This window comes from Sebastes umbrosus, chromosome 6 (assembly GCF_015220745.1).
Source record: "Sebastes umbrosus isolate fSebUmb1 chromosome 6, fSebUmb1.pri, whole genome shotgun sequence".
Lineage (NCBI taxonomy): Eukaryota > Metazoa > Chordata > Actinopteri > Perciformes > Sebastidae > Sebastes > Sebastes umbrosus.
In genome coordinates, this window is record NC_051274.1 from 5,540,358 (window position 1) to 5,565,268 (window position 24,911).

The 24,911-nt window shown below is 40.9% G+C and overlaps 1 protein-coding gene and 1 long non-coding RNA gene across 7 annotated transcripts in view; one reads left to right on the forward strand and one right to left on the reverse strand.

Moving 5' to 3' along the window:
* kcnq2a (potassium voltage-gated channel, KQT-like subfamily, member 2a) overlaps positions 1-24,183 on the forward strand; it is a 40,679-nt gene extending 16,496 nt beyond the window's left edge. Inside the window, exons 5-17 of one of the 6 annotated variants that reach the window (XM_037774120.1) lie at positions 1,080-1,205; positions 1,371-1,481; positions 3,902-3,997; positions 4,955-5,049; positions 5,668-5,727; positions 6,352-6,381; positions 7,024-7,077; positions 8,738-8,928; positions 14,228-14,245; positions 15,003-15,108; positions 17,120-17,251; positions 21,167-21,260; positions 22,746-24,183. In XM_037774120.1, coding sequence (XP_037630048.1) covers positions 1,080-1,205; positions 1,371-1,481; positions 3,902-3,997; positions 4,955-5,049; positions 5,668-5,727; positions 6,352-6,381; positions 7,024-7,077; positions 8,738-8,928; positions 14,228-14,245; positions 15,003-15,108; positions 17,120-17,251; positions 21,167-21,260; positions 22,746-23,624 — 1,992 coding nt within the window. In that variant the 3' untranslated portion in view covers positions 23,625-24,183. Of the gene's footprint in view, positions 1-1,079; positions 1,206-1,370; positions 1,482-3,901; positions 3,998-4,954; positions 5,050-5,667; positions 5,728-6,351; positions 6,382-7,023; positions 7,078-8,497; positions 8,929-14,227; positions 14,246-15,002; positions 15,109-17,119; positions 17,252-21,166; positions 21,261-22,745 lie in introns of those variants that run through there. The other 5 variants (XM_037774121.1, XM_037774123.1, XM_037774124.1 and 2 more) reach the window with 5 other exon arrangements.
* On the reverse strand, positions 5-19,236 carry LOC119490615. The gene is made up of 3 exons (XR_005207446.1): positions 18,287-19,236; positions 6,191-6,195; positions 5-195 (listed from the first exon to the last, which is right to left on the reverse strand). It is a non-coding gene; the product is annotated as an uncharacterized LOC119490615 (long non-coding RNA).
* Positions 24,184-24,911: the final 728 nt, after the last annotated feature.

The window sequence follows — 24,911 nt, forward strand, 5'->3', positions numbered from 1 at the left end:
TGTCGTTGTTTTTCCGTAGAGCTTCAGGAGGAGTTGACCGCACCTTTCTCAATGTTCTGATCAGAGGGTTGGTACCTCAAAAAAAAGTATTCACTGATTTATGGACGTCCCATTCTAAGTCTATGGGAAAAAGTCTTTTTGGGCCAAATGGCATCACGTGACGGACACGGAAGCTGTAATTCCACCATTTGACCACTGTTTAAGATTTCCTTCAAAGCCCGGTGCTCTTCCTGGGGGTTTGGTTTTCAGTTCAACAAAGCTAATCGTAACATTTTGGTCCCCTAAAAATGTCTGTGTTTGGTTTTTCTTAGCTCCATCCTCTTGTGTCACTAGTTGCAAAAAGTCAAGATGGCTAAAAACAAAAACCAAGATGGTGACGGCCAAAATGTCGAACTCAAGGCTGTAAACCGGCAGTCCACAAACCAATGGGTGACGTCACATTGACCACGTCCACATCTGATATACGGTCTGTGGTCAGGCGGTAGTTTGTAGCTTTGTGTCGCCGGCTTCCATTGAAAATGACTTGTAGCCTGTTGCTGTGTCGCTCATGGTGTGAACACTGCATAAATCAACAAGATGATCAGGTACAGACATAGGGTAACAGGTTTTAAAGTTTAAATCTAAGTCTGAGTCAGCAGTATTCAACCATGGGAGTTGAAACTAGAAGTGCTTTATTTTCCACTGTGCGTCATCAGTGACGCACTGTTTCCAGTCGTGTCTCTTCCAAATGATTCTGTCATGGTGAGGAGACATATTTCTTTCAGTTTTATTTGAATGAGCTTTGAAATACAATATTAGCTTGCACTAATAAGCTGTGGAAACTGCGCAACTGTGTGTGTGTTTGTGTGTAATGTGATGAGAGGGGAGAGGGTGGGTGTGTAGGTCGTGTCGAGGGAAATAAAGACGTTTATGAAGTGCTTCGCCACAGTGGGCATGCGACTCATATAATCATGTCCAATATTATTACAGACTACAGGCTGTTTGTTTACAGGGGTTACATCACCACTTTGCAAGGCATCATCGATGGCTCTTTATTACTTTAGATTCCCTGACGCTCATTGTATTGGTTGTCCCTGTAGGAGCTGATCACAGCATGGTACATCGGCTTCCTGTGTCTCATCCTCGCTTCATTCCTGGTCTACTCTGTGGAAAAGGAGACAAACAAGGAGTTTGAGACCTATGCTGATGCTCTTTGGTGGGGACTGGTAAGACAAGGGTTTACTGTATCCACTTTATAGTTTTGAGAATATCGTTCTGTGATGTTATGATACTAATTTTATTTCCAGTTTCCCCCTTCTGTTACAAAATATCTACAACCTGCATGACACCACTCAAATCAAGTAGTGACTTTTAACTGACCTTTTCACCAGATCACTCTCACCACCATCGGTTATGGTGATAAGGTTCCCAAGACCTGGAATGGACGTTTGCTGGCAGCGACATTCAGCATGCTCGGGGTGGCCTTCTTTGCACTTCCTGCTGTAAGTACGAGGGCTTGTCAGGGATACATTGCACCCAGTGTCGTTGGCATAAGAGTACGCTTAAAGTGCTGATTGGGCCTGGTTTGTGTTCATTGAGTCTCTTTCCATCATGGTGTTAAGCGCTCATCCATGTTACTGCTCTGCATCTCCCTAAGAAAGAGTTCTGTCACATATTCTTGGTTTTTCCAAGACCCACCAGACAGTGTTTGGACAAGCACGTGTAAAAACTTTCATGAATTGAATATACCTAGTTTGGATATATTGAAATTGAAATTTTTTAAATTTTTGCTACAAACAGTGATTTTTTCAACTTCTATTTCATTTCCGGAGCAGAGCTCTGAAACTATTTAACTTAGGAACTTCAAATTTGCTATGATGGTTGACAGTGTAGTCTAGTTGTGGCTTTTGGGGATTAGAAGTCCAGGGTGTCCAAAATTTCAAAATGTTTGGCACCCTGGACTAGCCTGGACTAGCCCTACTTTAGTAGGGGTCAGGCAGTGAGCGGGGGTATGTGAGCCATGCTCACTATTGCCTTGTTTCTTTAAAGCTGCCCGAATCAATATTATCTCCATATATCTATGCAGCATTTTAGCATCTTGTAGCTCATTGTTTTAGTTTTACGGCCTTCAACTTTGTTCAGTTTCACCACTCTCATTACTACCGTTTCCTGCAGGCAACTCAGATAAACCCACTGTAGACAAGTTAGCTGCTACTGTAGCTGGTGAACATAGTGGAGCATCTAGCAGCTAAAGGACCAGATATTTCCCTCAGGATTTCATAAAGATAAAAAAGCAGAACTAAATTGAGAGTGAATATTGGACTTGCATTCATCAGGTCACCAAAAACACGACTCCAAGTGCTAATGCAAATGCTAATGGTGCTCCTTGTCTGCTGGATGTGTAAATAGGCAACTGTTGGTTAGCACAAGTAGTGCAGTGCCCGTTTGGGGGCGTGGCCGTTCGGAGCGTGTGCCCATTCAGAACGGGCCATTGCTTTGCTCCCCAAGTGCTGCTCGCAGTGTTCTCGAGAACCGCTCATCGCTCGATGACTCCAGGGAAGTGAAGAAGAGTTTGGTTGTAACGTTAGTATATCCGGCATCCAACTGCAGTCAATGACCGCAATAAAAGTCCACTGCAGACGACATGGTCGAAGCCCCGAAGCCCTGTCCCCGCTGCTGTAAAGTGCGCTATTGCTTGTTTATTCAGAGTTTATTAATATTGAATGCGAGTCGAAATTGCACCAACTTCGACACTGCACATCCTTGGGCCCCCGGCAATGGACCTCACAAGTGTGAGGTAGATTGAATGAACGGTTCTCGAGACATGCGAAGGAACCACACACACACACACACACACACACACACACACACACACACACATACAGATAGAGATATATGTCAGTGTTGAGTTCAAGTGACCAAAAATAATATATATATTAATAATGAATGCTGCTTTAAAATGTGAGACGTATATTAGTATTTGTAACAAATAAACCAGTGAAGAATGACAATTAAGTTATTACATGTTATATGTGTGTTTTTTTGTCCTTACATTGCTCAGTAAATAAGTACAGCAGTAATAAACCTTTTTCACGCAGACATTTTGAGTTGTCCTAGCAGGGAAAGCACAAGTGGAACGAATAACACCAAGGATCATGCAGCATACACAATACCAGGGCCCTGGACCTGGAGCACCTCAACAGAATGCAGCCATTGTTAATGCCATTAATTACTCCTTTGCTTCTCTTGTTATGAAATGTCTGCTGTGATATATTGGAAAAGGATGTGCAGTACTATATATGATAATGTGTACCCCAGCCACCTAATAACTTTTCAGTCTTTTATGATCCTACTCTAGTCACTCAGAAACAGAAAGCACTCTAAGTGTAGCCAGCATGTTACATTACAGTTGTCCTCTTTGGTACTTAGACTGTAGAAGTACGCTAAAAGCTTCCTCTGAATCCACAAAAACTCTGCTCATTTTCCCCTTTACATTCAGCTCTCATCGCATGATGTTGAAATTCCAGTCACTGTGTAAGTTGATGTTATATCTTCAGCGTTTCTCAGGTGAAACGCTGAAGATATCAGATTCAGCGGTGCTTTGAGGGAGCAGCTAAGACCCACACACATAACAGTGGATTGCTGTATCAGCACTCTGTTCACAGCAAACAGTCACTGCTTTTGCCACTTTTAGCATTTTCTATCACATTTCTATTACCTTGAGGCTTTGTAAACATGTTGAATTCTGTGATATTGTGTATTTACTAGATCTTTATTGTTGGATTTGCTCACTGGTCTCTGTTGTGGAAGGGTTCTACAAGGTGTTGAAGGAGTTGTTGCAATGCCAGCTCCTGGCCAGTAGAGGTCAATAAAGGTAACTGATCACTTTATGGGCTCTCTGTGTCACACTGAACCTGTACAGGGCATCCTGGGGTCTGGCTTTGCCCTCAAAGTGCAAGAGCAACACAGGCAGAAACATTTTGAGAAGAGACGTAATCCTGCAGCAGGCCTACTCCAGGTATATGAAACCACCCGATTAGACTGTTATCAGGCCATCAAATAGGCGTTATCAGTTGCTATAAGATAGATGTGGGTCATTGGGGGCCTACTACGCCTACTACGTTTTAAAGTAAAAGTGAAACTTAAAAGACAAATATAAAACTGAATGAAACATCAGGTTTGAACAGAAACAAAAATACTTCTTTAGGTTTAGACAGCAAAACTACAACTTTTTTTAGGTTTAGGCAATAAAACTATACAACTTCTTTAGGGTTAAACAGCAAAACTACAACTTTTTTAGATTTAGGCAATAAATCTACAACTTCTTTAGGTTTAGACAACAAAACTACAACTTTTTAGGTTTAGACAACAAAACTACAACTTTTAGGTTTAGGCAATAAAACTACAACTTCTTCAAGTTTAGGCAATAAAACTACAAGTTATTTAAGTTTAGGCAATAAAACAATGACTTCTTTAGGTTTAGGCAATACAATTACAACTTCTTTTAGGTTTAGGCAACAAAACTACAAGTTTTAGGCAAAAAAAAACACTTAGTTAAGTTAGGGAAAAATAGTGTTTTGGGTTAAAATAACTACGAACACAAGACAACGACACATTGTTGGTTTCACACGCGACGCAAACTCCAGTCTTTGCCCTGTTTTTTGTGCCCCATCCATCGTCGCAAATTACTAATAACTGCTACTAATAATAATTACTAAGATCGCTAGGGGTCGCTGTCGTGTTCTTTTATACCTTCTTTTGGTGATCTACCATGTGAATAGATGATAAAACCTACTAGTGGGTGTAGTAAGCCCCTATTGACCCACATCTATGGGGCTTATAGCGACTTATAACGCCTATTTGATAGCCTGACAACAGTTTAATCGGACATAACACTATGTACAGATTTATCAAACAGAAATCGTCTCTGTTTCACGACAAAAAGTTAAAACTACTTTCTTATTTCTCCATCCAGGCTGCTTGGAGGTTTCATGCTACCAACCTTTCCCGTACAGATCTGCTGTACACTTGGGATTTTTACGAGCAGACTGTAGCTGTCCCGATGTACAGGTATGTGATGAAGCTGTCTGAATAGTGCTGTACATTATTCAGCATTTTCAATAAGTACAACTGTTTCCCCATATCACATTCTGCCATCGCTCTTCAAACTGGGAAGCTGAACCTACAGAATATCTTCGTCTTATTGTTGAATCAGATACTACCGTCTGTTGAGAAGAATCACACACTGGTGTGACTTTTCACTTTCTGCTTTCATAAGGGTAATTTTACTGTGGATGAGGCTGATGTCTTGGCAGTGACACCAGCACCTCTTTGAAATGCTGTTCAAAAGACAAACACTGCCAGTGGCTACTTTGTAAAATTAACCACTTATTTTGCTGTCCAACTGTATGAATCAGCAAATATAAGCTGACTTTCACAGAACAGTTTTTTTTCCCCCTCTTTATGCGTCCAGAAGTAGAAGATCACTGCTTGTCTGTTCTATTTGGGAATGGCTTCCTGTTTGGTTTCATTCCAGTAGTAATTTGAGGTGAAAGGGTGATGACCAGCCGAATAGATAACTGCCAAACTAAATGGAATTAGCTTTAAAGAGCCTGACGGCGAGATTTAACCTTCCAACACTGAGCTGGTGAAAGTGACTTGACAGAAATGCTCTTTATCTTTTCCCAGACTTATTCCACCTCTGAATCAGTTGGACCTGCTGAGGAATCTGAAGGGCAAGTCATTCAGGTATAAACGTGATGATGATCTCATGATGGATGATGGATGTAGAGATGCTGATAATGGGGATAATAGTGCTGATGACAATGATTAACAGTGAAGCAATAATCTTGTAATAGAAAAGACAAATTTGAAAAAAGGAAAATAATTTTCAGTCGATGTTAAAGCTACACTAATCACTAAGATCATATTAAAGGACCAGTCTTCAATTAGGGGGATCTATTGTGCAGAAATTGAATATAATATTAATAAATATGTTTTCTTTAGTGGATAATCACCTGATAATAACAATCGTGTCTTCGTTAGCTTAGAATGAGCCGTTTATATCTACAAAGGAAGCGGGTCCCCTCTCCAAAGAGTCCTACATGTTGCACCGCCATGTTTCTACAGTAGCCCAGAACAGACAAACCAAACTCTGTTAACTTTTCCTGCTTGGGCCGGAGTCGATAAAGTTACTCGCTCCTGTCTTTACCGCTGCTCGCTCTCGGCCACCGTAGCTCTCCGTCGCTGCATCCTTTGCTTAGCGCCACCCATATATATATATATATATATATATATATACAACATGGAGCGATGTTGAGTGTAACACATCACCGACACTGTGTAACAGTTTGGTGTCTTCTCTCCTCACAGGAAGGAGTCCCAAACAGAAACCTCTCCCAGGTCTGTGATCTGATGACTTTTTATCTCTCTTCACATCCCTTTGGCTTCTCTTCAAATCTGCTCTTAGCTGCTGCTGAGGCACTCTTCTTGGGGGAGTGTGTGTGTACAGTGTATCTGTGTGTGTGTGTGTGTGTTGGGAGTTATTGTAAGTCCTGCGTGTCAGATATGGATGTGGTTGTGTGTTAAGCGCCTCCTTCAAGAACGGTCATGCTGCATTTGCTCACATGGTGCTCAAAGATCAGCTCACTTTGGCCTCTGATACTCGAGCTTTCAGCATCGCCTCTGGGAAAAAGTGATTTTTAACACTTTAACAGCCTTGCTTGAGTTTGATCACATTGTTTTTGACTAAAGAAACATGTGTAATATTTGACAATGTAGTAACACTTTATTATAACTTTATAAGCATTTGCACATTTAGTGTTTAAACTATGATGTAAAAAAAATCAGCCCTAAAACAGCATTAGAAAGATACTAGCAGGGATTTGAATTCATTCATAACAAAAGAAGTGTTGCAAATTAATTATGAATTATAGTTACAATAAAGTGTTACTGGCATCACAGTATGGCACACACTGCTATTTTTCTGACTGTATCCACTGCCACTATATCTTTTTGTGTCTCCTCTACTGCCCGCCACTCCAGTAATGAAAGTGCACAAAAAGACAGACTTTGCGGGTGCTGTCCGAGAACTATTAGGTATAGTTGCTGCACAGATACTTACAAGTCTGCACTGCAAGTCTGTGTGCCTCTTTCCATTCCTACCTTTTCTCCTTTCCCGCTTTAAACAAGTAAAGTTAGAGGAATCACACAATAAGGACTTTTGGTAATACTTCACAATAAGGTACACAAAAACGTGAGAAGTTACTGGGGAACGAATGAGGAACTGCTAGTGAACCGTTAGTTAATGAGTAACTTCTAATCACATTTTATAGAGAGTAGCTAATGATGATAAAAAGAGCGAGGAACAAATCAGAGATGACTTGATGATTGATGAATTGTTAATGAGTTCTTCTCTAATAATTCCTAATGGAGGACTATATAGTAGAAAATGATGAGTTGAGTGAAAAACAGACTGGGAGATCCTTTATTTAGGAATTATTAAATAATGATTAGTTCTTGAATATATGTGACTTGATCTGACCACTTTTATGAATTATTCCTGATTAACTCTGAATCAGCTGCTGAGCGGCACAAAGCTAGTAATGACTCATTAATTATTTATTACTTGAACATTAGTTACTGTTTTTGTGTCCCCCCCCAAAGTAAAGTGAGACATAATACTGAATAGTTACTGAGGATTCCTCATTACTTCCTCATTTTCTAATTATTACTTACCCTTTTTGTGTGTCCCCCAAGTAAAGTGAGACCTAATACATAGTAGTTACTGAGGAATTCCTCATTACTTAATCATTATCTTACGATTATGTACCCTTTTTGCATCCCCTTCCAAGTAAAGTGAGACATAATACTGAGTAGTTATTGAGGAGTCCATCATTACTTCATCATTTTCTAATGGTTACTTTCAATTTTGTGTCCCTCCAAGTAAAGTGAGACATAATGCAGAATAGTTACTGAGGAGTTCCTCATTACTTCATCAGTATCTTACGATTACGTACCATTTTTGTGTCCCCCAAGGTAAAATGAGACATAATACTGAATAGTTACTGAGGAGTCCCTCAAAGTGTTACTGAACTTTAAAAACAACAGAATCTGACTTTTCTTTTTGTAATATAGTGCAGTTTTGACAAAGTTGTCTATATGAAAGACTTTATCTGCCCTCACCTTTTACTTTTTTTCTCTGGAAAAACAAAAAAATGCAGATATACATCCTTGTTTACCGCCCTGTCGCCGTTGATTTATTGTTTCTGTTTAGTAATGTCTTTATGCAGTTGATTTGCTTGCTGCCTTTTTTTCCCCTAATCAGCACTTTGTTCAGCAGGCAAGGTGCATATTGCTGAGCACCTAACAATGCGTTTCCTTTGACCGATTCCCGTGTAGCAGGCGGAGCGTACAGTACGATGGTGAATTATTTTGCATGATTTGTGTTCACTTTTTGCAGCTCTTCCTTTTTGAGACGTGCAGTGTCACTTTGCTTCCCATGCATGCTTGCTTGTAGCTTCCTGCTGCTTGCCTGACCCACTGAATGCTCCACTATGTTCGTACGTGGCCGTGGCGTTTCTGCTGAGGTAAGTTTTATTATCACAGCAGTGCATCCCAAGATTACAATTAAACCAACAAAGCAGCAGGATAAAGATATTTAGTCACAGCTAGTTAGTTGTGTGCTTTAATTGAACGATGCTGTAACACAAACCGTTAAGTTGGTTACATTTCCCTTCTCGTTACTCGCTCTCGGTAGTCGGAAGGCCAGCCTGAAGGACAAGGTGTTCCCCAGTCCCTCCAAGGGGAAAGCCCAGTCTCCAGGGCCAGAGGAAGGGGCCGAGGCGAGTCCTAGCAAAGTGGCCAAGAGCTGGAGCTTCACTGAGAAGAACCGAGGGCCAAAGCATGCCTTCAGGGTCCGGGGCAGCGCCTCACGCCAGAACTCAGAGGGTGAGGGATCCACACAGTACACAATAATCAGTGTAAGAAGGATAGTACCACTATCACTGCTTTTGTTTGAGGAACAGGCAATTGCCAATTGTTCATTGTAAAATAAATAATCTATTTTCTCTATAATTTTTAATGTTAGGTGGGAAGTCTCTGAAACGGCATTTAAACCTTCATGAAACACGTAAACAGATGGTAGCTGTTTAAAGGAATAGCTCGACAATTTGGGAAATATGCTTATTTGCTTTCTTGCTGAGATGGATGGATGGATGGATGGATAGATAGATAGATAGATAGATAGATAGATAGGTAGTTAGATATAGATAGATAGATATGTAGATAGATAGATAGATAGATAGATAGATAGATAGATAGATAGATAGATAGATAGTTAGATATAGATAGATAGATGTGTAGATAGGTAGATACATAGGTAGGTAGATAGATAGGTAGGAAGATAAATACGTAGGTAGATAGATACGTAGGTAGATAGATACTTAGGTAGGTAGATGGGTAGGTAGATAGATACGTAGGTAGATAGATACTTAGGTAGGTAGATGGGTAGGTAGATAGATACGTAGGTAGACCGATAGAAAGATACGTTGGTAGATACGTAGGTAGATACATAGGTAGGTAGATACGTAGGTAGGTAGATACGTAGGTAGCTAGATAGATACGTAAGTAGGTAGATAGATAGATGGGTAGTCAGATATAGATAGGTAGACAAGTAGATAGATAGGTAGTAGGTAGGTAGATAGATAGATAGATAGATAGATAGATAGATACATAGGTAGGTAGATAGATAGGTAGTTAGATATAGATAGATAGATACGTAGATGGGTAGGTAGTAGGTAGGTAGGTAGATAGATAGATAGATGGATAGATACATAGGTAGGTAGATAGATAGATAGATAGATAGATAGATACGTAGGTAGATAGATACATAAATAGATAGGTAGATAGATACGTAGGTAGATAGATACATAAATAGATAGGTAGATAGATACGTAGGTAGATGGATAGATGGATAGATAGATAGATACATAGGTAAATACGTAGGTAGGTAGGTAGACAGATACGTAGATAGATAGATCGATCGATTGATAGATTGATAGATAGATAGATAGATAGATAGATAGATAGATAGATAGATAGATAGATATATAGATAGATGGCATTACCTACGTATCTATCCAGATGGCAGTTGCATGAAGTGGCAGTGTCAGTTGGGAGGTTGGTGGGAGTAGGAAGCCAATGATTTTAGAGGCATTTAGTGTGATTTTGAGGAGTTTGTTCCTGTTGGTGAGGGTGAGCTCATGTGGAGGTTGTGTTCCATGATTCTCCTGTACAGGAGGAGGAGGAGGAGGAGGAGGAGGAGGTGGGGTGTGACTGAGAGTGCCCTTAGTTTCCGGATAGCGGAGAGCCTCTGTTGGCAGCGTTTGTGGATTTCTGTAGTGTGAAGTGGGAGATGGAGTGCTGATAGATGAGAGCGTTAGATGAGGAGATCAATACCACTTAAATCTCTATAGTTAAAAATGAAGCTACAGCCAGGAGACAGTTAGTTTAGCTTAGCATACTGTAGAGACTAGAAAATCACTAGTTTCAAGTCTCCTTCAATACAGCATGATGTTCATTTAGAAAACTATGGTCCCATTTAGAGTCAAATAGACCATAAAGCAGGGGATGCTTTAGGGCGTGGCTACATTGTGATTGACAGGTCGCTACCACGGCGTTGTCCAGTCTGAGAGTTGTCCGTGTTTTCGTCTTAGAACTTTAACCCTTTCACAATGTGTCTTCAGTTCATAAAATATAATTATAACCTTTTTAGTCGCCTAAAAATGTCTTATTCAGCGTTCGGTTGTACTTAGCTTCACCCTCTTGTGTCAGTTGTGGTTGCAAATAACCGAGATAGTGACGACCTAAAACAAGATGGCGACAGCCAAAACACAAAGTTAAAGGCAGGGTTGACGATGTTCTCCAGTATACACTATTTGTTATATTGGTTGAAATGGTCTTTACACCCCAACAGCGATCCGTTACTTATGAGCTCTGAAAAAAGACCAGAAAAGAGCTGTCATCTGCAGCTGCTATAGTCCTGTAAAAACGTCTACCAATCTGCCTCGTGGTCCGCTTGGAAAGAACCAATCAGATGCCTCTCTGCCTCCGTGCTCGTTCTCTACCCTTGGCGTGCACCAGACATGAACTCAAAGCGCGTCGCCGCCACAAGTGTACTGGAGAATGGAAGAGAAAACTCAGCCCTGCAGTAGCACTGCCGTGGTTACTTGTCATGAGGTAGCGTTGTTGAGTTGAGGTCCTCTCTCCGCTCTGTGTATGTGAAGTAATTACGATGCGGCGGTGCTCGTGCATGTGTGTGGGGGGGGGGGGCGTTGCCTTGGAAGGAGCCCCGAGGGGAGAAGGGGGGGGTTTAGACGGAGCTCCTGAGGCCATGCTACTTTCAAATTATGCTTGCTTTCAACATCGTCGACCCTATCTTTAAGGCTTCAAAACGGCAGTCCACAAACCAATGGGTATACAGTCTATGGTAAAAACCACAACTTGTCTAATTTGTCTTTAACTCTTGTTCCACGATCTAAGGATAGAGAGAGGTTGTCGAATGCTGTACAGTTTGTTATGGCCTTTGATACAAAATTGTGATTTGTGATTTTTGGCTGTAGAAATAAAACTGACCTTACTTGACCGTCAATCTTCTCATCTAACATCCCAGCAAGAAAGCAAATAAGCGCAATCCCCAAAATGTCGAACTGTTCCTTTAAGCTAATATGAACTGCTCCGTGTTTGATTGTTGAGAAACTCTGAGCTCCTTCAGTGTTTCAAATTAGAAATCAAATTTGAAAATGAAAATAAGATTGCATTCTGGTTTTATGGCAGTTTTCATACAACTGTGGTCAGAAAGAAGCCTCTATTATATCTTGCAGTGCACACAACAAGCCTTTGTAAAAGGAAAATGTATTTTAGAAAGCCAATATATTGATCTAATCTTAGTGGAGACCTGAAGTCTTGTTAATAAAACCAGCTTATTTGACTCTCGTTCACATTGTTGACTTTGGATCTTTCCACAGTTATGAGTTCAGTTGATGTGGAAGGATATACATCACAGAGCTCTGTGTGGTTCCGTGCCAGCTCAAGGCCAAAATCTCTCCGGCGTTTGTGTTTTTACAAGGAGGATTGAAAGGCACTTAATTTATTATAATCAAGCTTATCTTTAAAATGGAAGTGAATCAGTCAACCAAGTTAAGCTGGTTTACTAAATGGATTTCCACTCCAATGAGCAATTATATAAAAAACATGACAAATGTAAGCATTCAAAAAAAAAAGAAGAAAGCTTTATTTCATCTTTTGTGGCAAGAGCGCCGCCATGTTGCAGTACTCTAGCCTGTGACAAGGTTGGTTGGCTCGGCTGAGTTACACAGATACAATGGTAGAGACCGTGAAAGACGCAGACTGAAGAGACACAGGACAGAAGAAAACAAAAGAGGGGACACTATCGTATTGCTCCTGTATGTAAAGATGAGTTTTACAATGTTAAAAACCAAGGACAAAACAGTCCATTTCATAAACTGCTGCTGAAACGGAGATCAGTAGCGTTATACTGCAACGCTGGCTACAGTGGCACTGAAAGAGCCCTCTGACAGGCACTGAGTCAAGCTGACTGTCTCCCCGTCTCCCGTCCACTCCCCTCTCTGATCACCTGTCTCTGTCTCACCATCTCCCGTCCTCTCCCCTCTCTGATCACCTGTCTCTGTCTCACCATCTCCCGTCTTCTCCCCTCTCTCGTCACAAAGTAAAACTTATCTCCAAAGCAAATACTAGAGACTTTATCGGCCTAATGTTGCCCCTGTTCTCCTTTAACTAGCGAACTAAATAACTAACTATCTAACTTTGTTATACTTCCAAGGAGCCGGCGCGCACACGGACCGACTTGGTGGGCTGCTGTTAGCGGCAGCTCCGAACGATGTGGGCAGGGGAGCCCCAGTTTTCACTCTGTGGTGTCCATCGGCTTGGGAGTATAACTGAGTTAGTTATTTAGTTAGCTAGTTGAAGGAGAACCAAGCTAACAATAGGCCGATAATGTCTCTTGTGAGCTTCAGAATAAAGTAGTAGTAGTCTTTGAACGGTCTGAATGAGACAGCAGAGGCGGAGAGACAGATGATCAAAGAGGGGAGAGGACAGGAGATGGGGAAACAGTTAGCTGCAGCAACTTCAGTGTCACTATAGCCAGCGCTGCAGTAACGTTACTGTTCTCCGTTTCAGCGGCAGTTTATGAAATGGGCTGTTTTGTCCTTGGTTTGAACATTGTAAAACTCAAATTCACATCCAGGAACAATACAATAGCATTGTCTCCCCAGTCTCCGTCTCTCACGGTCTATACCGTTGTATCTGTGTCACTCAACCGAGCCAACCAACCTCGTGTCATCACAGACTAGAGGATTGCAACACGGTGGCGCTCTCGCCAAGAAAGATGAAACAAAGCTTCTTTTTTCTTTTAAATGCTGACATTGATCATATTTGCCATATCTGACTGTGATATATAATATAATTGTTCAGTGGAAATCTATTTAGTAAACCAGCTTAATTTGGTTGACTGGTTCACTTCCACTTTAAGCACTCATTGTACAGACTGTGCAGTAACTGTCATGCAGGTAAAGTTGCTATATAGAATATCCCACGTGTTCAAGCATATGAGGAAGCCAGATTTTCATTTCAACATTGTGCTGGGGAGACAGAGGTCCGTTGGTTTGGATGTTGGTGTCCAGCTATCATTTGTTGCTAGACAGCCCAACTGCATCCATATGTCATCCAGCCCACTGTGTGTGTCACTATCAACAAATATACTTCTCTCCTTCACCATGTCTTTGCCTTTTTGTTAACCAATTTGAACCAATTCTCATTAGTTGTTTCTCTTCTTCTGCTTCATGGCATGTTAAAGTGCTGATTGAAATGCAGGGTGAAGACTCTTTTGGACTGAAGAGTACTCCAGGTCAGACAAGTCATCATGACATGTCTTCAATTTAGACTGTGATATACTCTGTAATGTCTAGCTGTATATATATATATATATATATGTGTATTTTTTTTTTACCATATATGTTATATAAAGCTTTATGCAGTTTGGTATATGTAAGTGTAAGAGAAGAGAGACCAGCCTTTTCAAACATGAGCCAGAAATCATTCAGTGGACTCCACAAGTTCCCATGTTTGGAATGGATTTGTCTGCCATTGTCATCCTGCTAGAATCCATAACAAATCTTTCCCCATGTCTCTCCTCTCTCTCTCTTTGCAGCAATTGAAGGTTTAATAAGTAAGACATTGGGATATCTTGTTGGTTGGCTTTTATGGGGGAAATAATCAAAAGAAAAGTCAGCTTCACCGGTTTGAGAAACCTGCATGTTGAAATCTGCTGAGATTTGTTCACTTGACATGAACCCTTTTTATTTCTTATGAGTTTTTACCCCTCAACGATGACTGAAGACTGAAGCATGATACGAGCTGAGAACAAGCATGTATTTATCAGGTTTCTAAGAACTCCATACAGATGATTATTGTATTTATCTACAGCAGTGGTAGGCTACGTTAATCGTGGGTTCAAGTCAAGTGGTGCTAAGATAATCCAAAATTGATCCAGAGACAAAATGTCCAAAAGCCCCACTTTATGTTGCATGAAGAGACCTCACTTTCCCTACCAGAACCTCACCTAATGTCTGATTAGGCCTTGACACCTTTGCCTGTATACAAATCAAAATCCAGAGATTACGACGCTAATGTAGACTGTAATTGGTGGTGGGAAGAGAGTACTTGTCATTAAAGGTTTCAGTAAAGCTTTTATCCCATCAGCACTATCCTTCAATTCTGCATCAAGTTCTTTTTTTTCCTGTTGTTCCACAAAGCCCGCTCACTACGCTCACAAACTGGCTAACTGGCTTGAAACCAACTTGGTAATTGAATTTTGCACCTTTGAAAGCTAAAAGCAACAGCCGTGCTTTGCTTCTGCTGTGGACGCTGGGCGTGTGAAAGCAGATACGATATTCTTTAAGAGTGTTCTTGTCTTTGCTCTGTAGAGGCGAGCCTCCCAGGAGAGGAAATTGGTGATGATAAGAGCTGCCACTGTGAGTTTCTCACTCAAGATCTACCAGCAGGAGTGAGGGTAACAATAAGGGCAATCTGGTAAGGATTCGCTTTAATTCCCAGTTTAAATGTTTCTGCAATGTTTACTTCACCCATAGAGACAGGCAATTATGATTTGTGTTTGTGACTTTTCCTGTGGTCATCAATGATGCAGGCTTTACTAGCTCTGATTGTGTTTAAAGGAGAACTTTTTTTGTTTTGGCCATCATTCATATGTAATAATAACACTGTACTTAAGTCAATTGCTGAGATTTGGGAACATGGTGGCATCGCTAAAAATAAGTCTGATGGGGCAAGAAGTCTTTGCAGGGCAGCTGGATTCTCGTGGTGTCACAAGATTATGGGATCACATCTCACACCAAAATCCATCTTGTCAGGCTTCAAGTAATGTGTTTGTGTCTGGCAAGCCACACCACGGACCAATCAGCGTCCTGTGATGAGCTACTAGCAGCTACCGGCGTGCCTTAGGTGTGTGTGAGGCAACAGCACTGAAGGCGATGTTTTCGCTCTTCTCCCGACTGGCCTCTGCAATAGTTTGATTGACAGATGGTTCATCCAATCGCCTGCCAAGTATTTTTTTGAAAGTGCCTGCCCTTTTCCAAACAGTTTCCAATGACGGCTTCTCAAATGGTTCTGTGTAACAAACCATCTGGCGGGTCAGGGTACAAGAAGTCATACAATCAGACACATTTAAAACAACCGTTCAAGTTAGTCAAACTTATCTGAAAAAGAAACTGAAGTTGATTAGTATTTTTTTGCCAAAACTGTTACAGACCAACTTTATGGATCAACTTGTGTTGTGTGTGTGCACAACTATATTAGCGAGAAATTGGGAGCACTCACTTTTGGTTTTCCCTCCAAATAAAGTGGTTGGTTCTAATCTGGCTAACCTGTCGGCCTGTTTATAACCGGTGTGGTCGCTTCACTGCTCGTGTTTCTTGCCCTGTTGGACTTTGTTGTAGTGTTACCAGATCTCAGCAGTTACTTTGTTGAGTTCAATGTTATAACCAACAGAAAGGTTGGCCAAAATTATGAAAACAAGTCTGAGCGTGAAGGTTCATTCTTGACCTTTGACATTGTAATTTGTCAAAATAATCTTAATTTACTAGGTACATTCAATCAGTCTTCATCAGTGGGTGGAATTTGCTCAGTTGCCTGTATATGACCAGCTGTCATCGCCTGACAAGTGAGCCATATGCTGATGAGGACCGTGCGATGCGGTGGAAAGCTCTGGAAAAAGCGAGTAAATTGGCCTTAGGTTGAGATTATTTTGTCAAACTACGAAAACAGCACCCAAGTTATTATGAATTACCACACAAGAAGGAAAAGAGTTTCCTGCATCTACTGTGTCGAATTGTTATAATGGGCCTTGTTAACGAAAGACATTTTGACATGTCACAGTTGGAAAAAGTGTAAATAGGAAAAAAATAATGATGGCTGAATTCAATTTAGCTGCTTTAGTTTCAGGGTCCTGTGTATAGTGCATGCTGGCTCACTGTCACAATGTCATGGCTTACTAAAACGGCATTATCAGGCCATTAAATAGGCGTTATTGCTGGTTATAAGCACCATAGATCTGGGTCAGAAGGGCCCTGCTACACCCAATATTAGGTTTTATCATCTATTCACATGGTAGATCACCAAAAGAAGGCATAAAAAAAGACGACAGTGACCTCTAGCGACAGCAATTTGGGTCAAATCCTGTTCTTTTTTAAATGTGCTAAATAAACTGACTTGACTTGACTTGACTTGACAGGAACAGTAGTGGACATGAGGTGCTGTAGTATATACAACATGAAACTTCATATGGGGTGGAGGTCAGTGAATGGTGGATGAGACACTTTCACCCAGAACGCTGGTGTTCGCATCCTGTGTGAAACCAACAATGTGAAGTTCAGTTTCACTGTCACTTTAGAAACGTAGATATTTTCGGCCAAAACACAATGTTTTTCCCTGACCTGTTTTTTGACAAATCAAAATGTCAGCTGTGAAAAAAGCCTACTCATGTACTCTGTGTGTCATATGAAAAAAAAAATATGTCTTCCCTCAGCGTCATGAAGTTCCTGGTGTCAAAGAGGAGGTTCAAAGAAAGCTTGCGGCCTTATGATGTCATGGATGTGATCGAGCAGTACTCTGCAGGTCACCTGGACATGCTGTCTCGCATTAAGAACCTGCAGTCCAGGCAAGTGGACAGGCAACGTTCACTATACAGAATCATTTTGTACCAGTTTAAATCTGACTCACACTCATTTCCCCTCAAGCAATGTTCACACTACGGGTGACTAAAAAGCAACAAAATGGCCATCGTGGCCAGCTACGTTGTCGCCGAGTCACCGTTGAAGTGTTGCTCAAGCGCTCGCTGGTGTAGTTATGTCGTAAATAGCATTGGGAACTAGCCAATCTTTGAACTCATCGGCTTCCGATCTGGCGACGGATAAGCCTCTTGGGGGTAGGGGCCATATATTTGGGGTTCCGTTGGAGCCAGCGGATATGTGGGCCAAGTCTTCCTAGCTAAATTTAAGCCATTAAAAAGCGAAATCGTCAGACGATAGCCGATGGTTTCCCTGATAGCACTTAGCCAATGCATTCCGTCTCTTTTGCTCTCCATACGGACTGTTTACCTGCATTTAACCAAAGCCTCCCTGAACGTGATTGGTCAATAAACTACTCGGACTACAAATGAAAACCAGAATGCTTCTGGTACAAAAATGTTGTACTGTTGCCAACAGATTCTACATGTGAATGCAGAATGCAGAACCTCCATTGAAAATGGTAGCCTTTTGCTGGGTCGCTTGCATGGATGTATGGAGAGAACTGGATATAGCATTGGAGACGGACTCCCGTTCATTCCAATGAGAGTTGCTCAGTGGCGCCTGAAGCGCGATTGCTCGACTGCCGAGTGATAAAGTACCCGGATCATCCGGCGATCTTCCTTATCCATTAGGCCCATAGAGCAGGCGCAGTAACGTTTTCTTTAAATCCGCCTCATTCACATGAACGGAAGAAGGAAAATAACTCTGAATTCGGCTAGTAGTGCATTTTACAACATTTAGGACCTAATAATTTAAATAAGGGCTGTTTTTACTGGGAAGTTGATTTACCTAACAAAAAATGGTCCGCCGAGTTTCAGACGTCTCTTTCCCAATGTAAGTCTTTTGGGGCATAATGGCATCACGTGACGTACGCGGAAGTTGTAGTACCACCATTTGGCCACTACGAAAATTTGCTTCAAAACCCGGCGCTCTTCCTGAGGGCTTGGTCGCTCGTAATGTGAACACAGCCTAAGTGTCAGGATGGATATGGAGGATACATGGAAGCATTTTCATAGTTATTTCTTTAGTTCAATAATAATAATGATTTAAGTTCAGCATAACAGTAGAGATGTGATTCAGTAATACAGTGTTTGTGGTGTCGTTGGATACACACATGTCGTGACACACAAGTCATTGATTTGCCTGTTTCATTTGTCCAACGACATGTGATGTATTCAGATTCCAGTCTGTAACATTTATATATCAAACTGTGATTCACTCCTTCAGCTTTGAATGCGTCACAAATTCATTTTAGATACGACATTGATGTATAATTCACATTGTTTTACCTCCCGCAAAGTAGCTCCTCACATTGTGATCCCCTAAAGGTCTAACATGTAGAATAAATATATTCCAACAGTGAAATACATGCACCCTTCACCCACGAAGCAAGTCAGTATGTCTTGTGTGTGTGGAATATATTGAAATTTGTTTTCCATAGCTGATGTGATTCCCACGTTGCTTCATTTTGCATTGCACTCATATCGTCTCTGTGTGCCTTGCCAGGATAGATATGATTGTGGGGCCCCCTGCCCCATCAACACCTCGCCATAAGAAGTCCACTGAAGGTCCTAGGTTAGCTTAATAGACTGCACCTCTAGAATGACCATGTTACCAGCATTCTCCTCCTCATACCACAGTCCAAATATTCAAGCAGTTATATGCTACCTTATTATTTGATTGACAGAACCCCTTTTGAGTTCAAGCCACTTGACCTGTCTCATTTAGCTAGATCAGTGGTTCCCAACCTATTTTCCTTGAAGCCACCCCTACTTGTATGTAGGAAGAGCTGAGGCCCACCACCCCATATTTTCTGACGTCATCAACCTGAAAGAAATTACAAATCCTCAAACAAAATCCTGAATTTGAGGATGAAAGTGATTAAGAGTATTAAATTAGTCTTTTTTTTAAGAAGTCAAATTTCTTTAATGGCATATAACTCGTCAGTGCCTCCTTCTGCGTGCGGCAGGCGGGAGAGCAAACAGTTTTTTGACTGCAGTCAAAATATTGTTTTTGAATGGCTAAACGCCAACAAATATGGATTGAAGCACAATATTTCGTTAGATAAAAACTAGGGCTGTCAACTTTAAAAATAGTTTAACGCCACTAATTTCTTTAATGCATTAACGCTATTGATCTTTCGGAGGTGTCTCAGTTTTAAAGCTAGAGTGAAGATACTGCGCATTAACACAATCTGTGATTTTTAGGGTGTAGCGGGCTCAGTTGATGTTGAAGTTGAAAATACTGCATCATATGAAACAAGAGAACCTACGGAATCCATTGGTATCAACCATGTCATCCTAGCTTGTCGCAAAGGAGGATAAATACTACCGCAAAATTTTGGCGAGGAAAAACTGTCATGGCCATTTTCAAAGGGGTCCCTTGACCTCTGACCTCAAGATATGTGAATGAAAATAGGTTCTATGGGTACCCACGAGTCTCCCCTTTACAGACATGCCCACTTTATGATAATCACATGCAGTTTTGTGCCAAATCATAGTCAAGTCAGCACACTGACATACTGACAGCTGTTGTTGCCTGTTGGATTTCAGTTTGCCATGTTATGATTTGAGCATATTTTTTATGCTAAATGCAGTACCTGTGAGGGTTTCTGGACAATATTTGTCATTGTTTTGTGTTGTTAATTGATTTCCAAAAATAATTATATACATACGTTTGGATAAAGCAAGCATATTTGTCCACTCCCATGTTGATAAGAGTATTAAATACTTGACAAATCTCCCTTAAGGGGTACATTTTGAGCAGATATAAAATGTGTGATTCATTTGCGATTATTCGTGATTAAGTATGGACAATCATGCAATTAATCACGATTAAACATTAATCACGCTCTGGAGTTATTGGAAATGTTTGGATCACACGAGTCTGAAACAATCCTTCGCAGCCACTACAGCTAATTCTACTAATAATGTAATATTAATAATATTAGTGTAGACTGATCTTTATTTGCAACTGTGCAGAAATAATGGATTTAAACACAATGTCTTTTGTAGAAATTATCCAGTAAGTGTGTTATTACAATATTAGTTATACATGTGTAAATCTATTTTGATAAATCCTGGCGCACCCCCTGTGATCTTTGGCGCCCCCCTAAGGGGGGCGCAGGACCCCAGGTTGGGAACCACTGAGCTAGATAACACATGCTGAGATGAAGCATTGTTAAACATTCTATATTATATTAAATAGAATCAAGAGAAGGGTTCGTCAAACAGTTTTACTATGAGGATGTTGTGCAGTTACTTCAGCTATCGTGTCACACTATATCAGCTGCTGTCAAGAAAAGCAACAAAAAAAGAAAAGATAAAGTGAGACATCCTGCCGCTTTTCTCACTGAATGTTAATGAGTCATGTCATATGGCCTCACTCAACAGGGGTTTGACAGTGCTAGAAGCTTGCTCTCTTATATGAGAGACAGGAGGAGAGCTCCCCCAGCAGGATGCAATGGAAATGAAGCATGAAGCACAACAAAAGCATGCCAACTTATGCATTTTGGCCCTTAGGCAAAATCACACTTTGTTTCATTAAACACCGCCTGATCTCATCATGCATGCATCCACACCGTGCACCTGAAATCAATAGTTTCTCAGGAAATGCTCACATCCAACATTCATTCATTCATTCATTCCAAACATATTTGTAGCTTGATGATCTTTCTTTACCTGATTTCCATGTCACATTATGGCATCATGAACTCCTTAAGTTTAAACCCGTGTGGCAGAACAGAGTGTTTTTTAATCTCAGATATTACTTTTGTCAAATGCTAGAGTTGACCAGATCGTTGGTAAAGGTCCTAAAGCTGACGGAGAGGCTGCAGATGACCCGAGCATGATGGGACGTCTGATCAAAGTGGAAAAGCAGGTATGAATGTTTCTTCCAGCTGTGTAAAAGTAGTACCAGTTGGTTTAAGCTGAAGTCATTGCAGTGTATTTATGTTTTTCTGATAATCAGTATCATCCCTTAAATGTTCTGCTTGACTGTTTGGTGAAGCACATTTTGAGTCACTGTATCTTATCAAAACGTGTGTCGAACTTAACTCAACTTGACTGAGCCTTCTATACCACTCGGTTTGGGTATGTTATGCTAAAGAAATCCAGTTGTTCAATTGTCCTTTTATGGTAAAGGTAGTGAATCAGAATCGGAAATACTTTATTGATTCCCGGGGGGAAATTGGAGCGCTACAGTTGCCCATATAATATTAGGAAAAGAAATAACGAAATGTAAGAAAATAGAAATAACGGGGTATGTAACATGTAAATTATGCACATAATGCTACAATATAGTACATAATGTGACAGTATAAACACAATATATGTAAAGAATTATAAGTAAGTAATAAGTTAAAATAAGAAATGAGAATATATTGTGAAATATGTACAAATATTTGCATTGAGACATGCAATATATGACATATAACCACAGTGCAAATAAGTAAATACAAAATGCAGAGAAGTGGGTTTTATTTAGTTTGTTACTGTAAATATAAATGCCAGAATGGTATAAATAAAAATTAAATAAGAGTATTTCTTGAAATTTACAGTATACATGCAGTATTATTGACAGAGTATTACACAGTTGAATTATTGCACAAATTATTGTCCAGTTGAGCTAATAATAAAATAATATAAAGCTAATAATGTAATTTAAATTTACTATTTGCTACTAAATAAAAAAAGTCTAATCATTCATTATTGTTGATATGATTTTTATGATTCTTTTAATGTTATTCATTATATATATGCAGAAATAAGTTATTATTATTATTATTATTATTATTATTATTATTATTAGTATTAATAATAATAATAATAATAATAATAATAATAATAATACAAAGTATGAATTTTTACGGTCAAAGAACATGCTCTACCAAACACTTGAATTGTCATTTTTGTGGTAAAAGAAGTGAACAAAATCATTCACTGTTGTTAATATCATATTTAATGTTATTCCATTATATATTTTATGAAAAGTTGTATCAGTATGATTGAGATGTTTTCAAAGTAGCCTACTGCAAATATGGAAAATATCTAGAATAAATACATGGTAATAATACTAGTACTGGTAATACTACTAATTTCATGGTAACAAATTGACGTATATTGACACACTAAACTATAACTAGCATAATAATAGTACAGAGTACATCTCAACCGTTTGGTAGAGGCCTATATTAAAAACAGAAGTGGGGTCTGATGTAATTGCCCCAAGGACATAAAAATGCAAAGAGAAAAAATATACTATTTTACTATATAATTTTTTTCTTAGTGAGGACGTGAAAGGGATATTTTAATTGTGCAGATGGAACCCCTTTTCTGCATTGTGTGTTTTTCTGTCTCCCGGTAGGTGATCTGCATGGACAGGAAACTTGACTTCCTGGTCAATGTGTACGTGCAGCGTATGGGCATCCCTCAGTCGGAAACAGATGCCTTTTTCAACTCCAAAGAGCCGTATCCAGCCCCGCCTTACCACAGCCCAGAGGAGAGCAAGCAGGAGAAGGAGGGAGAACAGGTTGTGAAGGAGGAGAAGGAGTTGTTGCAGACATGCCCACCTGCAGATGTCCCGTGCTCCGATGGGTCTTTGGAAAAGAAAGATCCTTTGCTGGGTCGGTCCGTGGCGAGATCGGTGGGTACTCCCTCTGGCAGCCACAGCCGGCCCTCTACCTCCTGGCAGCATCAGCTGCAGCACCCCCTCAGCCAGCCCGCCTGGAACAGCAGTGTGGCCAACACCCCCTCGCCAGTCGGCTACAGCGGCGACCATTCGCCCACCCTGTTCCGCCTCCCTCCTCCACCCGCCCCGGTTCACGACCGATCCTCCTCCGGCCCGGGCGGCAGCGGCAGAGATAGCTCCCAGAGCAGGAGGCGCCACAGGAGGAGGCAGAGGTGTCAGCAGGATGCCACCGCCGTGGAGAGCGACACGTCTCTGTCCATCCCGTCTGTTGACCACGAGGAGCTGGAGCGCTCCTTCAGCGGCTTCAGTATCTCCCAGGCCAAGGAGGACTTCTTTGGGCCTACTTTCTTTGCAGGCTCAGGAGGAGGAGGAGGAGGAGGAGGAGGAGCTGGAGCAGCGACTGAAGCCGCGACTGGACCTTCACTCTGTGCCAGGGTCAGACCCTTCATAGCAGAGGGAGAATCAGACACAGACTCTGACCTCTACGCTCCCTCACCTCTGTCCTTCACCGGAGAGGTCTCAGGTGGAGAGAGGGCATGGCCCGGACTGAAGTAGGTCAGGAAGAACTTTCTCCGCCTGGCAGAGAGGCTGGTGGTGAAACAGATCGGTGCTTCAGGTGCCATCAGGAGACATGAGACAGTGTAGCCAACTGACCGACTGTTGTTGCTGCTGCTGATGCTATTACACACACATTTTAGGTTAAGTGAATGGTTACGATTAGCAGTTTATCACTGAAGATGGTGAAAATATGTCCTTAAAACAATGGGGTCGTCCTTTAGCACCTTTTTTTATTTGTGATGTAACACTTTACAAGCAATGCTTAATTACAACTGCATTGCATCCATCAAGATCTTGGTTAAATAGCTGTTTAGGGACATTTATACCTCTGAGACCCACGATAGAAACATTTTTGTCTTTCTAGGGGGGTACAGGGAGTCTTTAGGGGGCGATAGCAGGTCAGCAGTAGATGTTTACACTGTGTGGCAAGTGGTTCCCATGCTCACTTATGTCTCATCAGTTGTTGCAGCAATGTTTGGGTTGATACCATTTGTTACACAGATTTGCTGCTTAATGTAACTATTTTTTACCACTCTAGAATTGATAAAAAATTATCAATAATCCCTCCAAAATACCACATTAAGACACCAAGACCTTGTGGATGATCATAGAAAAAGCCATGCTGTGATTTGGTGTCAAAAACTTTTGACATTTTGAGATTTCTGCAAGAATTTCGGTGTTTAGATGGCGAACACTTCCATTACGGAAACTGCTCAGAAACCCCCTTATTCTCAATCTACCTAGGAATCATGCCCATCCATCCTCTGAATGCTCTAGGTCTCTAGTTTGTGGCTGTAAAGTTTCATGAGGCTGTGATTATCCTAGAGGTCACCACAGGTCAATATATACAGTGAGGTCAAGTTTCAAAAGTGGTCTCACTACAATGAAATGGCTACTATGGCGACTAACATCATCACACATGAATACAGTTGGGCTCATTGGATCCACAAGAGTCTCACCTTTACAGAGATACCCTATGTATGTAATTCTTAGACTGTTTAGGGACCCCAGTATGCAGCAATATTCAAATACACAATTTTAGAATAGACAAAATTAACACTTTTATACTGCATGCAAAAAACTGCATCGTTTTTACCCTAAACTAACTGCATGTATTTATCATAAAGTGGGCAGGTCATTAAAGGGGAGCCTTGTGGGTACCCATAGAACCCATTTTCATTCACATATCTTGAGGTCAGAGGTCAAGGGACCCCTTTGAAACGAATGGAATGAATGGCCATGGCAGTTTTTCTTCGCCAAAATGTATCCCAAATTTGGAGCGTT